The following is a 25,250-nucleotide window of genomic DNA, read 5'->3' as shown; positions in this document are numbered from 1 at the left end:
AATTAGAGTTCATGGCATCTGAGCAATGGGGGTTTTGAAGCTAAAATGTGCTCATCCATCACTTGGGGGAGGCAAGCTTCCTGCGATCATGTATACAATTCTATATATAGGATCGCTGAGTATATTAGTGTGTTCAAAGTGCTATCTTACGAGGCTCTCAGGGTTACCAGAATATCTTCCCTGTCAAGCACATCAACTTTGGACATCTCAAACTAAGCAAATTCCTCAATTGAGAGAATTGTCTTTAGTAAACGTGAGGATAAGGCTGGATGTGGCAGTACCAGATTTAGCTCAAAACACCCAAAGCTTCCAAATCACCTATCCTACAAATAAAGTATAAAGAATAATGTGTTATTTGCAGGCATCACAGCTGCCTTGGAACCTTCAGAGGTCCAAGGAGGTCCACACACATGGTGTTCGGAGTTTGTTTTGTGCAACCGTTTTAAAAAAAGATTAGGAGTATTGTACTGGCCCAAAGAACAATGGTTCCTCTAGGTAGTGGTGATCGGGCCCTGTGTTATCCTGCTGGTCAATGGGCCCGTTACAGATGTTAGAAGAAACTGGACAAATAAAGGGTCGAACCCATACCAACCAAATGTCTTGTTTCTCATGGGCCAATTCCGATTTTTGGGCATTATCCGGTTGTCTCGTTAATGAGGGCAGTAGGGATCGTGGGTCACAGCTTCTGATCTCCCCTGACCATCACAGGGAGCTGTAAAAGACCCCCATTGCAGCTCCTACATGGCCTCCTCGTAAAGCTCTGAAGCGGAGCACCACAATGTTCTTTTAGGGTTCTGTCCCCTCTCATGTCCTCATTTATGATTTATGCCCCAGTAATAAAAGATAAGGAACCCATACAGACTATAAACCATGTGCATGTTTATCCATTCACCTGCTGACGTGTATAAAATGGTACTTCCAAGCCTAGAATGTAGACTACCATGGAAGTTCAAAAGGGAAATCCCACATATCCCTAAAACTGAGCGCTGTATACAGCAATGTAGGTTAGCATTAACAAAAATCTAATTTCTTTTAATTATATCATATTTTGTTTCAATAGGCTTTCTTCATTTAAAAATATGGAGGCCGCCATTGTTGTCAGTCATGTGATATTTTGGGTGACTTTCCCTGCTCAAACACCACACCGAGCTGATGCTTTATAGCAACGCTAATGAAGTCCACCATGTGTAGACTTTCATTAGTCACGTTGTCTTGTTGGGTGATTAAGACAGAGCAATTCTACGTTTTCCCACAGACAGTATGATAAGGAGTTAGGGTGTTTGTCTAGAAAATCGGGGCTCAGATAAAGGAGCGAGAACTCATACAAACGGCTGATATGCAGCTGCCTGAAAACATTATGCCAAAGCTAGAGCGGTTTTAAAGACTCTCTCTCTCTCTGATCCTAGGAATAAAAACAGTCTGGTGTGAGGTCTCCTTCAAGTTGTGTGGTGAATAGCCTAGTATTCTAGCATAGTTCTCTAACAAAAATAGAAGCAACAAAAGGCTTTCAGTTTGTCTGAAACACTAAGGATTTAGAGCGTCGATTTCTAAAGAGGAAATCGGAAACAAATGTCAGAACATCGAGGTTTGTAGGAAGAGAGAGAAGTGATAGATTTGCTTTATTCTAAAGTCTTCAGTTGGGTCACCGCTTGTGAAGCTGACCTCTGGCGAGTATAATGGTCCGTCTTATTCGGGGCTAGAATGAATAAAGAATAGGTTGAGTGCGCCCCTTAGTAGAAAGGAATAAGATGCCATGACCCACGGAGGAATCCGGCCAAGTGCCTTAGAGCCAACCATTTATCACTCATTGTGTTCCCAACGTCAAGTAGTCTTTGTATTAATATAAACGTCCACATTTAATAAACAACTTAAATGTTACAACTTACAGGAATGTAATAAAAACTTAGCTAAACCTAGCCAAAAAAATAAAAAAAAGCCATTTTGCATTCATTATTTTTGGTATTTTAGAACCGAAACAAAAGACAAAAGACGTTTTTAATGCAGCAAGAACATTTATAAAAATACAATATGAAATACATTTTGGAAGCAAAATTTTTTCCCCCCGCTTATACAAGCACAAAAATATAATTATTTGCATAGATTAATCTGATTCTCGGAGATGAAAACTATGAAAAAAATGTGGGGGGGGTTTTTTGTAGCAAATTGGGAGTGTTGGTTGAGGTTCCAATGGCTAAAAACCACGGTGAAGGAAATCCAGACCCAAAACGTTTGGTGGACTCCGATGAAGAATATGAATCGAGAATACGACGTAGAACTTAAATCCATAGGACGCCTACCAATTTTTTTTTCTTTTAGTCTTTTATTCCATAAAAGCGAGAATGTTCCGCAATTACGTTCAACAAAAAACAATGGCGTTGGTTCCTTTGGATCGAAAAAAGGTTGTCCACAGGAGAACTAGGACACCGCGATGACGCTTTGACCAGCAGCCACAGATAAAAGCAATGCAGAATTCCCCAAATATGATCAAAATATATAAAAAAAAAAGTCAGTGTCTCCATTTAAGTGTGAATGTAGATCTTTGATGGTTTACACGTAGCTATAAGCATACGGAGATAACACAATGAACGGTTTTGGATTCCTTTACAAAATAAGTGTACCCAACCAGTGTGTTTAATACAATATGTCGAAAATAATTTCCCCACCCCTCCCCATAATATATATACATATACACATATACACAGTATTAAATCCTCTTTTTCATCATTGGTCTACTGGACCAACAATTGGTGACCATCAAAAACAGAAAACGTGATATGTTCAGCTACCGGGGAGAAACAGCTTTACCGTTTTCTCCAAAATCTGTAAAGTCGCTTTTTTTTTTTTTTTTCAAAACTAATATTTAAAATAAAATAAAAAAATAGCAAACATTTTTTTTTTTGCTTTCTAAAAGTCTACTTTCCTATAACTAGTACAGTACTGTTTATTATTTACTGTATCACTATTATCTAAAAAAAAAAAAAAAAAAAAAAAAATTATATACATATATTTCTTTGGTATTGCACCGAAGCATGATGTAGAGTTTATTAGTATCTTATATTTGTTCTACAAGAAGAAGAAAAAAAAAAACCAAAAAAAAAAACACATCTTTACTAAAACTTGTTATTGCGAAATGGTCTATAGAAACAGAACTGATAATTGAGCTCCTTTTTTTCCCAACCTATCCCTTCTTAGGTTTTATTTTCTAAATTTTTCTCCTTGTTTGTCTTCTGGAAAACAAAGAAAACAAAAAAAAAAAAGCTACCCTTTCTTGCATAAAAAAAAAAAAAAAAAAAAAGTTCGACATCTCTATAAATTATTTTTATTATTAAATGAAAGTGGACAAAAAAAAAAAAAAGGGGGGGGGTGATAAACATCAAAGTCTAAAACAATTTACAAAAAAATGGCCTTAATTCTCATTATATATAAATATATAAATATATATATATATATATATATATATATATATATATATATATATATATATATCCTAATTAGTATCACAAGGATAAAGAGGAAGGTTATACTTTCAAGCCATGTGTATTGCATCGCTTCTGTACAAAAATATGTTCTTTGCTTGGCGAACCGGAAAAAAAGGCATCTACTTCGTGGTTTAATTGTTCAATTTTAACGTTTTAACCCATTAGCAATTGGGAATCATGGTGATTATAGAAACATTATAGCAAAAAAAAGTTTATGCGAGACTGCTTTCATTCCTATACACCAATCTCATCATCAATATCTTCTTCAAATGTATATCCTTGCCCGTGTTCCTCTTCATCTTCATCATCATCTTCTACCTTGGCTTGGTGACTTCTATGTAAACTGCTGTCCTGTTGCTCTGGATCCTCTGCAATGCCTTCATAAATTGATAGTTTTTCCTCCTCGCTACCGTCATCATAGGCAGACCGGTTTTCCTGTGGATTTTCAGAGACAGTGCTGGAATTATAGTCTATACCAGAGTTTGCTACTGGCAATGTGCTGGATTGGTTAAAGTGTGTTTCCTGTGGCTCTATGGCCGAAGAAGGTGATATACAATTTTCATTACCTGTAGTGTGAATTGGGGAGAACTTGTAGCCAAAGTCGCACTGGTTTTCTGGAATATTCCACTCTGGAGCAGGAGCATCCCTGTCCATGATGCCTAAGACGTCATCCAAGATGGAAGGACCCAGGTCAAGATGGAAGGACAGCATAGATTCTGCGTGCTTCAGACCACAGTCACTGCCGGGTGATAGCCAGTCGAGCTGATCGGGTCGCCCACCGCTGTTACTGGTATTCCATAAACTATCATCTTTAGATGGTACGTTGTTAATAGGACTGGAGGAGACACTTCCCGCTCCAGAGCCTATTCCAGAAGACTGTGAACGTTGACTGAGCGAGTCAGCCATTTTACTTTCTTCGTGCTCTCCTGAACCTGTCGTGAGTTTTGTGAGGCCATTTTTCTTGGGGGCTTGGACTTCCACAGCTGGGGTGGAGGAAGGCCCATGGTTACTTAGAAAGGAGGTGTCCCCAAATACGTCTCCTCCTCTTCCGACATGCATGGTGTGTCTAAAGTCCCCCAAGGGAGCACTAATCATCTCTCTGTCGATGCGGGTTTTCTTCTTTGAGTGCGAGCTCGACTGCTTGAGAATGGGCATTGTGCCTCAGAATCTGCAAAATAATAATAACATTTGTAAAGCTATTTATAATAAATACAAAAAAACATGTAGAGAGGACAAATCAAAGAACTAGAATGTAAAATGTATTAACATAAAAAAAATTATTTATTACAGCAGCCTACTGCCTGGAAAGAAGTGCAGCAGAAGTCTTCTCGTATATCTTAAGATGTAAACAATTTATTACAAAAGATTTATCTCTATACATTTTTCAACTCGGCAAACTCTCTGTATAACAAAATGTTGTAGGTCTGCTTTAGTTACTCATATAAAACGTTTAAGGCCAGGTATGCGGACACACACCCATACATCTTCCCATGTTTACAAGAACAGCTCGTTTACAGCACACGCCAACTCATGACAATGAAAGCTCCAACATGGAAGCCATCCCCACCACAACCCAACGTTCAGGACAAACCCAGGATCCAATTCTATCTACTAAAACACACTTCAAATATCTTCCTGCCACTCATTCACGCCGTATACACTAAGGAAGCACGTAGCTTTCATTACCTAATAGGAAGACGTAGCCTCAACACATAACAGACAAGAACAAAAGCATCAGCGAAGGGAAGAAGATAGAAGGGCCTGACAAGAACACCCCATGTAATTATATCTGGAGACTCATCACGTAGCGTGGCCAATCTGTCTCCAACCTCATCGTTTTACACTGACTCGCCGTTGACCCTTGAAGATACAAAAGGCAGAAGCCCAAGATCCTATGCAGCACCATCAGCCACTGGATCTCATGCACGTAAACTTAGAAGAACGATTTTTCTGATCAAAACGAAAAATAGTTTGACGGCCTCGAATTGTAAATTCACCACACTTACAGTAAATCTGAAACACATATTACGAGACTAAAATATCAACTGTAAATAAAGCACTACCCTTTCGCCTATATATCACCCGCGTATTTGCAGAATGCGACTGACGCGACATGTTTTTGAAAGTATGCGCGGTGTGTGAGGCATGTCTTCCGGAATGTAGGAGAGGTTTCAGAGGTTATGGCTCAGACGCGAGAAGGAGGGGAAGCACAAATAAACATATTTTAAAAAAGTACAAACAAAAGTATGCTTTACGTAGTGCAACCTAGTCTCCGACACGTATAGAGAAGGAAAAAGGAACATTTTGGGGGAAGAAATACTTGTGTCGATACCCTTACTGTTTCCTTTTTTCTCATTGGAAGGGCTGGTGCATCGAAAACCAAGCATTTGAAAAGTATGGAACGCCTTCCATAATGAGAAGTGTTAATGGGGATCACTTTCCCAGATATCATATGTTACATTCTAAAATAAGCATTATTTTTGCACTAGAACCCCTCTGTAAAATGGAAGCTTCCATCTTAACTTCCTGTGATCCTCCCCATTGCTGATTGGTTCAGGAAGCCTTTAAAAGGGTGGGATGAGAAGAAGGCAGAGAACCTCAAGACAGCTATAAATTATCACAAATTTGTATATCACCCTCTTTACTCACAAAAGGCCCGATCCTTTCTGAGAGAGTATGGATACTTGGCAAAGAAAGAGTCGTTTTACTTAAATTTATATCCCCTATGTACCAACAACAAAGCTTTGCTTCTAGTCTCCCTCGACAAGTGATAAATTATCTAAATGCCCGATAATCTTGGTTTCCTGTGAAATTAACTATGTTTATTCACCAGTTGAGCCAAAAAAAGCAGGGTCGTGTTTTTGTTTCCATACTGGGAGCCCCCCATTTGGAACGTAAAGTATTACCGACTGTTTTCACTCATAATAATATTCAATATATAGGCATTTTTTGTCTGCGCCATACTTTTGAGGAACGGTACAATAAAAAATAAAAAAATAAATCCCTCCACCGCAAAACTAAATATTTAACAGATCCTGGCTACGCCATGGTGTCTGACACTTTAACGGGAAACAAAGCACCTTCTGTCTGCCTTTTGGCACAAAGAACGCAAGTTCAGATAAAGCCCGGCCTTGCCTTATCCGCCCTATCTTCTTTCAAGAAAATCTGTGGAAGAAGAAAATAACCTAACTCAGCAAAACGAGCCGCGATTAGTAAAACGAGAAGGAGGCTGTAAAATTACTCGAGGGGGGAAAATATCCACACGCTTAACCCGCAGGAGTCACTACTGTGACATGTAGACAAAGGACCTCTGACATGGCTACGGGGAAATGTCACGTTTCCTGACTTATGAGAAATCGTGATATGTTAAAAAATATCAAACAAAATAACCGGCTGTTAAAAGCGATTCATTACGCCCGACGTAGTGAGGAGAATGTTCAAAAAGGGAAACCTACACCAACTATATCTGGAATTTATAGGGGATTTTTTTTTTTTTTTAAAGATCCACCTAATATGAATTATAGGGAAAGGTACCATAACTTCCTTTACTTATGATCAGCATGATTAATGATTACTCCCTGTTTAGTTATCCCTTACCAATTGTTAAAAGTTGCTGACTGTTATTAACTGGTTCAGGCAGCCTTTGTAAAGGCTGGGTTGAGGAGAAAGGAGAGACCCTCAGGATAGGAAATAGAGGAGATGCTGACTTTGCCGCTCTAAGACACAGCGAGTGCCGATTTGTTTAGGTCACAGTTTCGAACTTAAAAACTCCACGTGAGACTTTGATGAGAAATGAATTTCGTAACGGCCGACCCTTGGGCATCATCGTCTTTTTCTATTTATCACTAAAGAGCTTGCTCTGGAGAAAAGGTGGGTCTGCACAGGTTCTACAATTCCGAGGAACATTCTGATGCAACAAGAACCTAAACACGTTCTGCCTTTAAAACATATGGAACGCCGCCTCTCCCAATTCCTAGGAGTTACTGAGTTACACTATTTACAGGTGTCATTGACAATAAAACAGGGAAGATATGAGATAGTGTCATCTACTTCTACTGATGTCCTCCTCATTCTGCTCATGAACTGCCTCAAGTGTCCCCTGCTTGGGAGGGACATTCCCTATTTGGTATCCAAACCCCTTCCTCCCCCAATATATCTCTTTTTAAGAGTTTAGAATATTTGCCGAGTTTATGTTATATAAAATACATTCTTAATGCTTACTAGGTTCAATTAAAAGGACATCCACACATGGACATTACCAGGTCTGACCTCTTGGGAGCTCCCAGTCTCCAGCTTCTGACACACATACTGGCTTTCTGCCTCCTGTTAGAAGTTCACAATAGGCGATAGATGCCCATAGGGAAAGGGCAACGACAGGGAATGGGCACTGATCCGTCCCACCACGAGACCTGGATGAAATCTGGAGAGCCCGGTAAAGTCCTGTCATCTAGACAAATCATAAACTGCACCCTCTAGAACAAAAGCACGCGTTGGAAATTGTGAGGAACGATGCGTCCTTTCACCTACTTTTTATTTCCCAGAATCAGTGCTCTGTTTACAAATGGAAACACAATATTTCAATTTTAAACATTAGCAATCCAGCTAAACTACACGGGTTGGGTGATAAAGTAAACATCTTCTGCACAGAAAGCATTTTTACGGGATTATACCATGTCATTAAGTACCGCATTATGAATAAAGTAAGATCCGGGCGCTGTACTGGGGTCCGAGTTACATGTAGACCTTAGTGAAGCAGATGGATAGACCAGTCCTAGTAACATCGTTGTTTACGGGAACGAATACAGTCAATGAAACTTACAATCAGTATGAAGAACGTTATGGGAGTGGACACGGTGATGAACGAGGCCAAAAAGTTCACCGCTCCTACGCAAGCTTTCCATGCAATGCCCCCACAATACAGAAGAACCAACAGCATTGCATTGTTAGAGTTCACTGGTTCCTTTTTATTTCTAGAGTCGAGCTTAAAATGTAACTCCTGACCCATAAATACCACGTTTTGTTTATAAATACTCCCCCGCTTGTCCTCATACTTCTGGCCGGGATCTACAAGGCTCCAGCTAAGTGAGCTGTGCATTATGGGTCCAAAAGGGGCAAATCAACACCCTGTGACATCAGAAGGTCTTAACGGGTCCTGCTGGCCCTAGGAGTCTCACAGGACTTACTCGCAACCACACAAAAAGGAAGTGGAAGCGAAATCCTAGGTGGGGCAGGTCCTGTTCTTTACACATTGTTTCTTTGTGCAAATACAGATAAAGACATAAAAATATATATATATTCCCACGACTGTTTGCCGTATCTACAGCTACAACAAGCTAGCAGCCGTGTAGATCAACACATTTGTTGCTCGAGAGCTTTAGTACAAAATATATTTTGCTCTATACATTTGAAATAATTTTGGCCAGCAGGATGTAGAGTTCAAATCGTAAGCCGGTCACCGTGACAAAGGTCAAATGTAATGAGTACTTAGAATTCCAGGAGTTGTTTTTGTTTTATAGAACGCTGGGTGAATTAATAGTTTGCCGACGTAATTTGTTTCCGATCTTTACTAAGAACCAACAATGAGACAGAACAGGACACGAATAGCAATGAGGTAAGAGTCTGGATATAAAAACTAGTGTTAACGCGACCAAAGGTTTGGTAAATCTTGCAACACCCCACCTGTTAATGATGAAGTCCTTTAAATCACTGACTTCCTGTAGGTTGCACAAGCTCCCTGCTCCGTTAAACCCCAATCCCTCATCTGCTGTATGAATCAGATGACGGGTCTCATGGGGCAGAGCTAAAAAGGAAAGAGGAAGAGGACCCGAGCAACTCCTGCCCTTCCCTTTCTTCCTTCCCTTCCTCTATCTGGATGGCGTCGTGTTTGAAAAGCCCTAACTCGAGAACAATCGGCCTATTCAGAAATCACCGGCCCCCTCTGGAGGTGTTGAAGTCATCTGTGCAGTCCTGAAGTGTTGGTGTCTTAATTGGGAAATACACCTTTTAATGTCACCCAGCTAAATACCCCAAACAGGATGTAGGACCACCCTTTAGCCATTGGGATCCTGCCCAGCTAGATCTACAAGAAAGACATTTTATCTAAACCCAATGGAGACCACAAAGATTCCACGTACGCCTACCACGTATTGGAGGGGGAGGAAAACAAGAAAAAGCCACTTCTACCACAGGATCTCTAAGCAGGGGGAAAAGTTTTGCCACGCAGAGACAAACAGCTAGACATAATCCATTTTAAATGGTCCTCCACCCTTTGAGCCATGTTCTTGCGTGTAAATCCAATTGCCTCATACTACTCTAGAGATTAAGCAGAAGGCTACATGTGATTTTAGAAGATAAGGCTTATTTATGAAAGACTCGCTTTATACACAATTAAAATGCCGAGAATGCGGATCTAGAACAGTGATGAGCAATGACTAATCTTCCAAAGAACTTCCAATCTGGCCGAGCACAATGGAGGTGAATGCCAACAACAGCTGGAATGGTATAAAGCCGTATTCTTCATATAGACTTGGCTATACCACATGTCTCTCTCTCTGCATACCATTGTAAAAATAGGTTCTATATTCATGAGCACATGTGGTCCAGCTCACTGCTCTTCATTCCCAGACATGATTCAAACCACTTTCCCCACCCTCAACACTGACTTTCCGGAAACTTCCTGGCTGAGAGCAGCTACTCTATACACATTATCGGGGCTTTTAGGGCTGTAGAACCCTCTGATACCCTCATACCCGGCAAACACTCTGAGCTCCTGGAAAAGATAGACTTCAGGGGAGGAAAGAGGGATTTTGGTGGCCTTCTAAAGATTGACTCCATCTCATGAAGAGACCTCTGGAGGTTCCAAAAGCTTATTTAAACTTTACATATTTTTCTGTGTTGGTCCAATATAGGTTGTCAACTTCAACTAAAGACACCTAAAGCCTGACGCACATGGGAGGTATATGCAAGCGAGCCTTTCAAGTCTCCAACTCTTTCCGGAGTTCAGTGATTATAACTATGCATAATTCAGAAGCCATTCAGCCCCTCCGAGGGTCTCTCTGACATTATCCGTTTATAATGCAAAGCGAAGCCTTTGAGATGATCCAACGTCCATCTAACCGCAAACTCCTGGGCAAGTGAATGCATTTCATATGCATATGGAATACAAAACGTATACAATGCCTGAAGAGCCCCCGGCAAACAATCAAACCGAATAGAGGAAACAAAAGTAAACGCAATTTACTCTTAAATCTACTTTATTTAGTAGGGTATAATAGATGCTCAATCCCAACAAACGGTAATTATGCATATTGGTGGTATTTAATCTCAATGCCAAAGAGGATGTTCTATCAGGTGACATCCTTTTACCAGATGAATAGATTATGCTAATATGAATTTAGAAGTCTGTCTTCCCCATTTTATTTTCCTGGACATGGGCGCCGTATGTAATGCCCGATGTCTGAATAATATACATTTCCAGAAAGTTTATTAAAAAAAAAAAAAAAAAGAAGACTTAACTATACATGATACAGGGCCAGTTGGGCTATCACTGCAGGAAATCCTCCCCAGAGCTGGCCCTTTATCAGGCATCTTTAAACAGGAAACGCACGGTTGAACGAATAAACCCCTTTATCTGAGTTTCCTCTTGTAAAAGGACATGTTCAGAAAAGATCCAAAGTCACCCAGATGGAACGTCCTCCACCCCATGGTTGAGAGCTCACCTCTCAAGCCCATTACTCCAGAATTCTACGGAAAGGATTCATCGGGACCTATTTTTACAAAAAGTGGGGCGTTGCACACATTTTAGAGGAGCTAAAATAGGATTATTGTATTAACGATTCCGGATTTTTGCCCTGTTCGCCGTTGACCCTAACCGAAGAACAAGAGCGTGACGACTCATGAGCGCAAGAACAAGCTCGGCCTGCGAGTTTGTTTTACATTGTTTGTGTTAAGGAGGGGGAAAGAGTGTTACACAAAACCGACGCAAGTGAAAGCAAGTGGGAATGACACCAGAACCCGTCAGACAGGTTTCTCATTCCTGCCATGACTTATCTCTGACTTCGAGCTGACTCTAAACTTACTCAGGTTTGTACGCGATACCCAAGGAGCCTCAGAAACAGGGAGGTGGTCTACACGTCGATGTTTTATCTTCAACGCGCTTCCCTAAAGCAGAAGTGCACAACTTTGGTCCTCAAGGGCCACTTTTTTGCTTGGGCACAGGCATTTCAATAAAAAAAAAAATAGATTAAATTACTTGTTTTCAGGCTAGAACATACAGAATTCCCAGCCTGATCGCGGCCGGGGAGGTCAGAAGTTGTGCACCTCTGCCCCAAAAGCATAGGACTCTCTTTAATGTTCCATATAGGGTGAAAGCATATGTCACCAGCACCCAAACGGTTAAACGTGCTGTAAAACCGCGTGTCCGTCTATAAGAAAGTTCAGCTTCCAACGATAATCAGATCCGGTTTAAATCGCGTGCACACTGCCAGCAGAGTTTGTCGAGTTGCGTTTGTCGAGTGTACTTTGGACAAATTGTATGTATTTATCACGCGGTTAGATATTTCTGGGAGATATAGATAAATAGGTGTTTTTATTCCCATGGAAAGCCTACAAGTGATTTTAAACATTTATTAGAGACTTTTGGGAATTTCACAACATTTTAAACGAGCAAAATAAGAGTTTGAAGGATTCTTATTCACAACGTTTAAGAAATGCGATCAAAGCAGCCGTTGAGCTGCAAGTAACTTGGCAAATTTACTTTAACAGCAATCAATCATTGAAAATGTTGAAAAGTAGATCGCTGGCCCCTAAAGATAGGGATTCGGGGGGCCACCATTCAACAAGAAGACTTCCAAGCAAGTGGAGACCATCACGCCACTCATATCTCAAGCTTCCATGGATCAATGTATAGAGGATCCATAAGGTCCTGGGGTTAGGGAGAAGTCCTCTTACTTAGCAAGATGGGTGCTTAATACTCTCACGATGGGTTTAATGCCCCTACAAGGAGCGCCAAGCTTCGGCTGTCCTGTGTGACTCCATCATTTGCATGTAAGCAATACAGTAAAGAATATGCATGGAAGACATGGAGGAGAGAATAAGAGAGGAGATCATTTAAAAGTATTTCTTACAAAGTACAGGAGGGTAGTTAATTTTCAAATGAGAGGAAAAGTTAGAACAGGAGGCCATGATCTAACACGAGGGTCAGAGGCTTAGATGTAATGCAAGGAAGTTTTTCCTACTGAAATGGTGGTAGATAAGTGGGACAGCCTCCCAGCAGAAGTAGTAGAGGATAATACAGTGAGGGAATTTAAACATGCATGAGACAGGCATATGGCTCCTGAATCTAAAACAAGGTCAAGGATTAAGGTTTGAGTCTTTACAGCAGGAAATATGGGCAGAATAGTTGGGCTGAACAGTTCTGCCATCGAATTAGGGTTCTGTGTGTCTATTACACTTGGGTACATTGGCTCCAACTTCTTCCCTTCCAATGCTACTTTAAACTTTTTTTCCTAACTCAAGGCTATGAACAAAAGTCGGTGACCTGAAAGACCCCAAGCAAGGCTTTACATCTGAACAGATTAAACATGACACTCTTGAGCGTCTCAGACACTTCAACATAAAGGTCTACTTGGGTTACTTAGCATCTTAAAAACTTCAAATGCCAGTTGTTACAATTATAACCCTACGAGGAGTCTGTGGGAAAGTTGCTACTGCTCCGTAATCTTCGTCTGAAGATTCCTCACTCAGCGCCCGAAGGTTGGATTATCTCATGATAGCCCCGACTGAACTGTAATTACTTTACAAATTATCACCTCCGTTGGAGAACCACCTTATGCCTTCAACTCACTAACCAAAGGATTAAGCCAGCAAACCATACAAACAGCCAGCTCGGACACAAGGATGAATCCTCAAGGGCCAAAAAGGTATTCACGTACTACCTCCGGGCCCCTGCTTTCTCCATTAAGACTATTTTCATCTACAGCTACTTGTGCTCATTCCTAGTTATTCTATAAAGTTGATATAATGAAGACATTATCCAGGAAGAGCCAGGAGAGAAGATCTGGACGGCTGGTCACACGAACACTCATCCCAAAAATTAACCGGAATAAAACACACCATTATAATGGTCACCACCAGGACGCAAGTGTGATGACTCAAAATAGTGATGGTGGGCTCCAAGCGGCAAATAACCATAACCAGTGCCTACGTTACTGCCACAAGATGGGTTGAGATGCAGGGTATGATAGACTTTATAGTATATCGATCTACTGGCGTTGGGAATGGGTCTTGCCGGTTATTGGGCAGATGCCTTCATCAGTAAAACGTTGAGAAGTGGGGGCGACATTGAAGATGGTGGGAGGTATCAGGCAAAACATGGTTGAACTGGCAATAAGTTATTCAACCGGCAGGTCTGTTGCCCCATTTTTGGTTCGTATGAAATCCTACCAACTTTTTGGTAACGGAACCTATAAAAAGGAGAAAATGTTCCTCTAGACCTTGAAAGGGGGGTTCCTCCTAGGTCACAATTGATGAATGTGTATCTTTATAACCACGCTATATAAATACTGCTACATTTTCATCTGGTTTTGATTCAGCCCTCCCCCAAGAGGTCCACGTTTTACGACACCCTTTGTAAATATGAGATTAACTAGAAGCTTACCAGGCAACTGTGCTGTGCTAGTGTAAAGAGACAAGTAGTCTCAAAAGCTTGCACTCTAATGCGATTCAGTTATCAAATAATACTTTTATATGGAAAGAAAAACACTTTTAGGAATGCAAACAGGAAAGTTATTTTAATTCACTTATCTTCTTCATCCTGATTGCACAAGAGGAAGGACTGCCGTGAGTGATATGTTTAAATACATTAAATAAACAGACAAGACGCGGTGGAAACATTTGCGTCTCTTTATATAAATGGTCTGTACGTCAAGGAATCATATGATCCATTTAGGTTCAGGGGGTACGTACACAGCCATATTGGGCATCTACATTTAGTTAACCGTTTAAAGGCCATCTGCATTTAAATAGCATTTGCGGTAGATGATTGGGTGGAAATTTTACCTTTTTGGTGCGTCATGGCGTTTTCACCATGGAACTTGATGCTTTGCATACCAGGAGAATTTTAATGCTTACCAAGTTAAGTATTTTTCCGGTCGTCCTATAATGTTCGCAGCAATGACATGGTCACCATTAGTCACAGTAATTCCAGCCCAGGCCTCTGCAGTCTCCCCATTGTATTTTCAACTTTCTAAAAGTGCCCAACCACTCCCCATAGATCAACCCTATAAAATAACCATCTCACTTTCAAAGCTGGGCCGCAAAGGCATCACATCTCCAGGTCATCAGAGACCTTGCGCGGGGAGACGCATCCCAAGGCTAGGTAGCTGTAGCCGAAATATTAACTCTCGGTGTGCCAGAAAGTGGGGAGGCACCATCCCTGCTTTAAACTACGTACTTTACAATTTGATTAAAAACATCCAACGTGTGACGACATTATTATGGGTATAAGAATTATACCCAGTCCTACTACCCTTACAGGGGCAGAACACAAAACCCTGACCCCGCCAAGATGTGTTAAAAGCCCCCTCCAGTTTTTAATCTGAACTGATGTGTTATTGAAAATAGATACAATTATCACACTATACAACACACTTTATATAGTCTCAGAAATACAATGTCACAAACATAGTTAACAGAAAACTTGTGCCAAGTTCTAAGGGCCCATTTCTGTGCCACCAAAGAGCCTTGGGGGCCCTCTAAGCCCTAGATCTCTATCACAGTTAAGCAGAACCAGGGAAGGATAGTTGCCCCATAGACAACTCAACTGTCTGGACATGACTGATGGGAGTTGCAGACCAAGCAGCTGGAAGAGCCAGGGGGGGTGCCTCTCCTGCCCACCCCCTCCCAGTCATTCCCAGCACTCTCTTCCTGTCCTAAATGGTGTCCCAGTCTGACTCCCTCTCCAGGGCCCCACCACGTCTGCAGGAGCCAGGAAGCCCCCTGGCTTTCACACATAACTGATCAACAAATTAGCCATGTCTAACAATCAGGCTATTTACTGGGGGAATCACTTACCACCCCCTCCCAACCACACTGGGTAAGCACAGATAAGGACTACTCCCTCTCCTTCATGTGCCCTACAAGCTTCCCATTCTACATACAATGAAGAACAGTACGTTTTAAAAACACAAAGTGGCCTAAAAACTATTAAAAAGTGGGGAGAATCTAGAAAAAATGATAAATCCATAGGTTATGGCTTTCCTCTCTTTGTAGAATAAACAAAGGAATGCTATTAGTAAACACAAAATAATAAATACAAAAACTCACCTTCCTGGCTTCTTTTTAGTGAGAAGAACGTTTAGGATCTGGTTTCTTTTTTTAATTCCCGAAGCCCCTGATCGATCTGGGGTATTGTTTTGTAATCCAAGGTTCAGTAACTGTTGTAGTGCAGCAGGATGAAGGGTCTTTGGCTGATGCCCAGCTCTGGAGAGACTCTGAGACCCCCTTGTCTTTCTTCCAAGGAGTTTATCCAGAGCAGATCCCTCTCCTCTCCGTGTCTCCTCTCCTTCTGCTAGATCTTGAGTCAACCAGCAAGAGGCGCCTGTGATCCTCCTGCTTCTCTTTCTTCTCCTTCTTCCTGATCTTGGCTATTGTATCACACTTTGGGCGGGGGCTTCAAAGCTAAATCCTCATATCAACTCCCACTATCAGGAAAAAGAAAAGCCACAATGTAAATTTAAATATCTAATCAACAGCCTACTGTATGTGTCTTCTCATCCCACCCCACCCCACCAAGACAATTTGATCCTCTAGAAGTTTCCAGGATTAAAATATTTCACAATCATCTAACATTGTATCTTCTCACCCCACACCACCAAAACTTTATGATCCTCTAGAAATTTCCAGGATTAAAAGATTTCACAATAATCTAACATTGTATCTTTGTCCAACTTGATTAAATTAACTTGTATCTATGTTTTTGTAACAAAATTCCATAGGAACCTAAGAGGTTAAAGCCTACAGGGGGAAAACATTATCAGATTTCATTCTGTATTTTTCCAGTTATGTGAAACACCAACTTGCCACAAAAATATTTGGAAATAAGAATTAAAACAAATAAATAAAGTTATTTTGGAATCCTAACTAGAAGGAGATAGAACCTTCACAAAAAGTGCAAGCTGGAGTTTGATCCTTTTGAGGATCAGCTTACAGCTCAAGTAACTTGAATTATTACTCAAGACCCCCAAGAACTTCTTCTTTTTTATGGTTTTATTATGTTGTCCTCTTACCTGGTTCTCTATAACTGTGGATCAAAGTCCATCCTGGTGAAGGATCTCTCTCTGTTCCAGAGCTGCAGAGTAAATGTCCCAGCTCAGGCTATGTGAAAGACTAATGCAAACCACACAGCATGGAATGAACTAATCTCTTATAACACCACCCCCTTCCTGAACATGACACATGGAGTTAAAGAGGCAGGACAACCTCACTCATCCCTCAACCTCTCCCAGCTCCTAATTAACACCTTAGCACTGTATATATTAGTGGCTGAGATGTGTGAAAAAGAGTGAATTAGAAATTCTTAAAGAAATAATAATAATAATAAAAAAAAAGATTTGCAGAGGAAATTATAGAAATTCCTAAATTGGTTTGGTGACCCTTGCCCTCAAGACCATTGTTGGAATTTCCTGAAACTGTTTTTTAGTGTAATTTCTTCCAGATTGAGGGATCTGGATTGTGATTCAAGCCTCAGGGTGTTGCGTGGAAGAAGGAGCCAAGTCTGTAAAGTTTCTTAGCAGTGTAAAAAAAAAAAACAAAAAAAAAAAACTTAAGACTTCAGAAAAATTGCATTTTTTTTTCTTTTAATGCAGAAAACGCTATTAACTTTAAAAAAATGATGACGCTGTAACACAGCCATGCGGAAAAAACTTTCTATGGTGTCTAATATTTGGTGAACCATTCATTAATATATATTTTTTTTATATATTTTTTATTTTTATTGCATTTTTTTAATGACTGCATTAAAATCATTGCTGCCCATGTGATGCTTGAAGGAATAATTTACATACAAATATTAATATAAATATGAAATTCTATAATTATTAAAATTATATGTAATTAGCTGTTGTTTCTATAAGTCAAATTGTTATGTTATATACTAGGTGTTATGACCTGTCTACCCATTGTACAGCGCTGTGGAATATGATGGCGCTATACAAAACAATAAATAACATGTGGCCTGGCATATTCAGCCAGATGGCCGGTATAATTACGGCCGAAGCAGTATATATGTAAAATTATATGTAAAATTGTGCATTTATGTGCATTTCGGTTATGGATGTGTTATTGTCGCTTTATATACAGCGGCTAATTTTGCCTTTTTTTTATACATGGGCTATGCCACATTTCATGGCGTGACTCGTGACAATTTTACATTTTTTCCCTATGACTGATGCATTCCAGAAATATTTCTCAGAAAGCCATTTATAAATTAAAGCTATCACAATTTTGCGAGATTCCCCCCCCCCAATTTTTGTGTCTATGTATACAACTGCACTTATTATGAGCCCCATTTATCATACTGTATAAGTAGGAAGCTATGAAGCTATGTAGTTATAAAGCACTGTTGGAGCTAGTGATGTACCTATCTGGGTCCCTGCCCTAATCCTGGCCTAAGCTAGTGCCACCAGCTGTCCTTAGAAGACCATGCAAAGGGGTCCTTTTAATTCTCTGCTTCAACCGTGTACATTCCACATGACCGCTCTTTGAAGAAGTGAGGTCTGTAATCGTCAATTTGTAGACCAAAGACTACAAAGGTCAGGCTTCCTCAAATTAATTCTCCCATTTTCCTCCCGTCATATCGCCTTGTTGTCCTCAGTAGAGCCATTGACCATATGGACATTTCATTGAAAAGACTTGGCTGGGGTGTGGAGGAAGGTCCAGCACTTTAAGCCTTGTAGATAACTCAAGGAGTCTGCAGCTGATACTGTCTAAGGTTTTGGCACCTGATCGAGAGACTTCAGTCTGGGAACATGTGTACTTATACGTGTTTTGCCTAAATAAATACGGCCGGACAATACTTTTGACACCTTCTGCCGGGGCCTCCTTGAATAATCTGCAGAGCAATAGAGTGAGGTCCAGACGGAAGGGAAGCTCAAAAGACTATTCCGATTTATGACAACATTTCCAAATTGTTTAATGTAAAAAAGTGGGAATAAAATAATAATAATAATAAAATGAATTTCCGGTTGTTTATTAATTATTTTTACGTGGACTGGGAATGTTCTCAACAGAAACTTAATGACATAATTCAGGTAGTTAGCTACAACTATATAACCCAAGGAAATTGTGGTTTGATGACTCAGACATATATTAATTAAGGGTTCTTATTGTCCTTGTGTTCCTAGAAAAATTTGGGGAATGATATGTCGGTGACTAGATCAGACACAGGTATTTAACATTGAACACCATGTCCCAAGACTCTAAATTAGACAAAGGGTATATTCACCTGAGTCTTCTCAGAGGGGTTATGCTTATCGTGCAATACCTTTAGAAGGACCTCTTTCCTTCAAATCTCTCAAGGACACAGATTTCTTTTGACCGGCTCCATCACCCGCCAACCCTTGAAAAGCACTGGGGTTGTGGACCCTGATGTCATATCCCAACACGTACAAGTCAAAACTCAGGCCAAGGGGGGAGTTGGTGAAGCCCTACTCCAAAGCTATGCTGCTGCCTTGTGTGCTTCTTGAGGAACCCTCTGCTCTTTGCCCGGTTGCTCCTGTGGTGTCATACATAGAAACATTGAACTTGAGAGCAGAGAAGAAGCATTCGGCCCCATCTAGTATGTTCTCCTGCTGTAAAGACTCAGACCTTAATCCATCATTGGTGTCGTCTTAGATCCAGGAGCCGTATGCCTGTCCCATGCATGTTTAAATTCCCTCACCGTATTACCCTCTACCACTTCTGCTTGAAGGCTGTTCCACCCACTTTCATGTGGTTTTCATAGCTCTACTGGGATATGTCCCATCGACTCTTCATGGTGGTCACACAACCGATGAGGAGACCCTAGCAAACTCCGGTTACATTTATTCGAGAACGGTGAAGAACCTTGCTTAAATATCTGTTCTTGGGTGCACAAAGGAAGAGACCCCCCCCCCAGCATAATATCAAGAGTGACTTTTTGGTTTTTATATGTTTGACTGACTTTTATGTTACAAAAATTCAGACCATTTACTAAAAAAACAAATCATTAAATGATAGAAAATATGTTTTCTAAACAATTAATTGCGCTTTTCCCCGTTTGGGATCACAGTGAACATTCTGCGTGTGTAAAGAAATGTCCTGAGCTTGCAGGAAAAAAATCCTTAATAAGCAGGCTTCTGCTGTTTGAAGTGGTTGTATAATTGATAACCCGCCACCTTTTTGCAAGCATTGCTATCTTTTGCTACATGTCTATACTAACATTTTCAAACGTACTGCTCTTTCCATAAAGCTGTTGGATATCTGTATCCAGACCTAGTGATTTCTGTGTCATTGTCTGCGCTAAGTACATCTGTTAGCAAGCAGAGCTGGACTGGGGACTTGATTCAGCCCTGGCACTTTAAGGCCATTGGCCAATGGATGTGCGGCTGGCGGTTTGATAGACGAGGTCGCATTCTAGTGCACTGCGCAACCCTCTATTGTACAAATATTTAATATTTTATGGTGCCCACACCATCACATAAAGCCTTGTTGTGATGTTGGGCAACTAATATTAACTCCACAAAATTAGACATAATAGCCAAATTTCACTAAATATCTAAAATACAGAGATGCGTGCATTATTTAATGTATACCAATTGCATTTTGATAACTATATATACAAATTAAAAGTAAGATATCTAAATGCAGACAAAGACAAAGAAAAAAAAGCTTTAATTAAATTAAGGGATATTTTAGTAATTTTCGGATTCATTTAATTAAGCATTTAATTAGCTTTGTACTGAATAGATATTATCATAAATGATAAATACCAGCTCAGGGATGTATTAAGAACATTAATAATAAGGAAATATACAATTATATATACAATTGTATGCAAAATAAAAAGGGGCATCCCAAAAAGCAGGCTCTTGTCACAGGAAGCTCTCCAGACAGGAAGTGCATAAGGACCAAACCACTTAAGGCAGCGGGGGAGGTGCAATTCTCCCCAAACCCCCCCCCCCCCCGCCACCTAAGTAGCACCATGGTCTTCATGCATTTAATGTGCCTCGTGATTCTCGTGGGTTTCAAGTCACAAATTAATTAGAAGCGAACCATGGGACTAAGTCGCCATTAATTCAGTTACTTTTGGTTCTACCTAATTTGAGGAGTTCACATGGAAGTAAGAACTTGGGTCAACTAATCACACTCAAGATCTTCATGGACTGATACTAAAGTGTTTTTTTTTTTCAATTGCTACATATTTAGTTGAAATAGGAGTGAATCTTGACCCAACAATGCAGATAATCTTGTGATATATGACCATAAAAGTATTAATTAACCTTCCACCCCGATTTAAAGGATGAGGAGACCTCCTATGTTCCTCTAATCTCGACCTATTTAATATTAGATTAGGACGGCTCCTGGGCAGTCGCCCCCCATGGCCAGGCACACAAGGCTGTGTGTGTTTTACAATAAAGAGAGAAGCTTGCATATCATTGTGTGGGTTTCTTATTACATGAAGCCTGTGGCATGAGATAACGCGTGGACTGGAAAGACTTCTCCTTAAGGTGGAAAGATGATCTGTATTGGGTTAAAAGATAAACTAATTGGATATTACCAGCCAGTCTTGGTAAAGGTGTCTACCAGCGTTACCCAAACTCGTATTTAATGATCTTATTAGAAAATGTTTTTGAATCATTGGTTTCATCCATGAAGGTTTGATACGGCTCTATTAGTTTTGTTAAATACCCAATATAGCCAACTATTTAGTGCAAAGTATTTATCTATTACCTTGCTTTTTTCTGTAGAAATGCATTAAATTAGACCGCTTTTTAGGCTCGGATAATGACGTTAAATGCTGCCTGCTGGCTAGGTGGAGCCGATTTAGCCTTCTGTTAAACGAACCCTAATTGACAGCTCTGTAATGATACAGGTCATGAAAAGTCACGCCAGATGCATCAACCTAGAAATTAAATGTAATTAGTGGCCAGATGTACCCTTTACACCAGTGAATTGTGTTGATGGAATTAAATCGAGTCTAATTAACTTTAATTGACTGGTTTGGATGTTCTAATGCTGTTGGCTCACAACAGGATCTCAGAAGGATGACATCTAGATGGTGGTCTTGTTCCTAGGCTGGCCTTCGAGCAGGGCCACCTAAAAAGTCCAACCTCTCTTTACCCATCCTTAAAGCCCAATAACTCTGTTTCCCGGGGTTTCTCATAGTTAAAATTTTTTTAATTATTACCAAAATTATCCCCAAAGCCCTGCCATGATGAAGATGTCCCTCCTTCCTTGGGCCAAATGTCCTACTTTGAATAAAACACAACCCACTGGGAGCTGCTGGGTGGTAATTAGAGGAGCACAAAAGAGACTCAGACATGGTGTAAGTATTGCATCCAATTCGTTGTGACTCTAGACGTTTCTATGTTGAACTACAGACAAAACACTCTAAAAGGCGTTCTGGTAGTGGCCCAGAATATTCGAATCAGAGCAGCCCAGGGGGCAATTGCCCCGTGGCCCCCTCCCTTGCATGCATCACCTTTACCTGCCGCAAATATGCACCTAGAAATGCCTTGGTGGAAAGAAAAACCGATGGAATCCTACGGAGCTATTCTAGTCCCGGTCTGGCACAAAGAGATACTCATTACTTTGTAGCACACACTTATCACTATAGGGTTTCACAAGCGATTTATTGTGGCTTCTTGTGCATGCGCACACTTCACACAATCTGTACATTACCAATATGGGCATAAAATGTTACTTCTTACCTTAAAATATATTTGGTTGTGAACATACCCCTATTATTACATAGATGGGGCAAATACGGCCCATTTAGTGGGACCAAACAGTCCATTCCTTATCCTGGAACTAAAAACGGCTGCTCAAAAAGTAATTCATTTGTCTAAAAGTTCGGATTTTTCGCAGAGCAAGGCATTTTTCAGCAACGCATTTGCCCCGACATGCAATCTGTAAAGAATTTTTCGCGTTTCGATGGCTATCAATCAGCGATCTAGACGCGTTTTTTTTTTTTTGCATATTGTTATTTTAAGGTACAGAAGGCCGTGCCTTTCAACTGCGGATTTCGCAAGAAAATGCAAATATTCGACCGTTTTATTATTTGGATACGAAAACAAAAGACCTTTTAATAAATATATTTTGCACACTCAAGGGCCTTGTGTCGATGTGACAGCTGAACAGCCGGAGGGTCGGACTCACAATGGCGTACTATGTTAAAACACGCCTCGGCTTTATTTCAGAGGATTTAAGTACGCAAAGCATAACGTCGTATTCATGTGGACTTCGGTGTTCTGTACGTATTTTATATACGATCAAATCAGGGGAATCAAGCTTATACTGGATTTCCTATGTACCAAAAATAAATGTCAGCACCGAAAATGTAACTTAATAAACTTCAATGAAACGCAGGGTTTTTGCCCCAATCCGAGGGTGAAGGGGCAGATTCTCCAGGTCACACAGTCTGGAGCCGACTCCTTCCTATTATACCCTGCTGGTATCATATATTAGACTCCCAGTTGGTGCTTTTGCTCCCAGTATGTTATGGTTGAGATCCCTGCTTGAATGCAGGTGACTCGATGAAGTGTATCGTTAAATAACACGGGGACCGGTATTAGAGCCGTTTGGCTAGTCACTATAGAATCCAGACAACGGGCTATTAAAGGGTTAATATTTCCTGACTTTGTCTATACATTATGTGTATTACAGTTGAGAACTCGTTGTGGGGTAAACACATAAACAAACGGTGAGTCTCGCTTTACGGCTGCCGTTTTACGCCCCTTGTTGATCTCATTGTGTAGCCCCCCCTGCCGGGTGTCGAACAATTGTCTACCTGGACAGAAGTTTAGGAAGCACGGGTGGGGGAGGGTTAAAGAGGAGATTAAATTACAAATGAGACAAATGGGTTAATGAGATTTCATCATCATCATCATAATAATAATAATAATAACAATAATAATAGTTCATTTGAGATACTTTTTGTTTTTATTTTTGAAAGTGTTTCTGTGTTGTTTTGCAGTGTTTTTGGGTCGATTTTGAAGCAGTTTGGTAACTTTGTTATAACAGGCAGCTGGGATTCGATTTGTGCATTTAAGTGAAATGGAGAAAAAGGTATGGAATAGTAAGGGTGGGCTTTAGCCTCTAGCCCCCCGCCATGGTCAAGAGAGGTGGCGTTGTGGGACCCCCCCACCCACTTCCCCTCAACCATGGCGCTTTCCTGTGTGTGAGGCACTGACATCCGCGGAACCGCCCTCTGACATCCGCAGGACCGCCCACTGACTTCTGCGGGACCACCTATCCGCATCCCGAAGAGGGTGGGCTCTGGATAGCTGGAGCCTGGATGTTCCCAGGTATGCTGATAAAGTCCGACTGCCCCCCCATCCACATGTCCCACATTTTGGCATGTCTGTCCCTTCCTCTATAAGCCCCTCCCACCACGTACCACACCCTTTCATACAAAGGCCACACCCCCTAAAGACAGTTGGGAGTTTATTTTCAAATCGTGCGTCTCAGAAAACCCCAAAGTCAAACTAACCAGATATTCCCCTAAATCAGAGTCCCCCAAAAAAACATGCGGGGTTACTGGGGCAACAGGTGGACGTCCTCGAAGGCACAGAGGTCTCCAAAGTCACTTGAGCGGCTTTATTATTATTTATCAATATATATAGCACCATCATATGCCACTGCGCTGTACAATAGGTATATACAATATATATATATATATATATACCGGGTATATATATATATATATATATATATATATATATATATACAATATACAATTCTATATTTGACATAGAAACATAGAAGAATTACCCAAATTTTTATTTTGTATGGAAAGTATAAATATAAATAAATAATTATAAATAAATAAAGATTTATGTATTTTTTTTTTTTTTTTTCTTAAACCCAAAGCACCAAACTACTTGAATAATGCGTGGAAAGATGATCTAACGGCCAGAAACTAACTACTATGGGATAATTCTAAGGGAAGGAAATCAGGAGGGGGGGACAGAGGAGGAAGGCTTTGTAGCGAATTTCAATAACAATACCGATCCGCGTTCAGGTGACACGAGTTCATTGTTCTCCTAAGTAGCAAAAGAGCTGGCGTTGGAATGAGAAAAGCGTGTCATATCCTTCCTTTTTCCCAATAAAAAGAGTATTTATGGAATGAAAAGTGCGCGTGCGCCTTTACGTAAAGACTTCCTTTCTCCCCGACATCAAGGGCCGGTGCAGCAATATTTGCATAATAAATTACCTTTAGGGTCCGTCCACAAACAATAATTAAAAGAAAAATGTAATAACAAAAGACGGTTGCCAAGTTTTTATTGCCGTTAACTTAAAACCCTTGAAATGATAATAATTGTGAGATTCCGATACAATTAAAATAATTGTCTTTACATTAGAAAATTCTGCTTAGCTTGCTGAATGTAATAATATTAGAAACATCATTTTTGGTAGGCCCAGACTTGGCAAATGCCCGGTGGGACGCTGGCCAACAGCACCCTATAGTCTCCCAGTCTTCCGCTGTGTGCGGCTACCGGCGGGAAATGGCCGGCTGCACGCTGCATGAGCAAA

At 40.6% G+C, this 25,250-nt stretch overlaps 1 protein-coding gene across 2 annotated transcripts; it reads right to left on the bottom strand.

Annotated features, from left to right (window-relative positions):
• Nucleotides 1-3,655: 3,655 nt before the first annotated feature.
• CDC42EP5 (CDC42 effector protein 5) lies at nt 3,656-16,912 on the bottom strand. 2 transcript variants are annotated; one of them, XM_053452224.1, is made up of 4 exons: nt 16,766-16,912; nt 15,804-16,180; nt 4,046-4,647; nt 3,774-3,914 (listed from the first exon to the last, which is right to left on the bottom strand). In XM_053452224.1, exons 3-4 carry the CDS (start codon nt 4,632-4,634, stop codon nt 3,895-3,897), a joined length of 609 nt encoding a protein of 202 aa, XP_053308199.1. In that variant the 5' UTR covers nt 4,635-4,647; nt 15,804-16,180; nt 16,766-16,912; the 3' UTR covers nt 3,774-3,894. The 2 variants fall into 2 exon arrangements, with proteins under 2 accessions (XP_053308198.1, XP_053308199.1); XM_053452223.1 differs by having other exon boundaries at nt 3,656-4,647.
• Between the last annotated feature and the right edge of the window lie 8,338 nt (nt 16,913-25,250).

The sequence above is a fragment of the Spea bombifrons genome, chromosome 12 (genome assembly GCF_027358695.1).
Source record: "Spea bombifrons isolate aSpeBom1 chromosome 12, aSpeBom1.2.pri, whole genome shotgun sequence".
NCBI classification, from domain to species: Eukaryota; Metazoa; Chordata; class Amphibia; order Anura; family Pelobatidae; genus Spea; species Spea bombifrons.
This window is presented reverse-complemented; position numbering and strand designations above follow the sequence as displayed.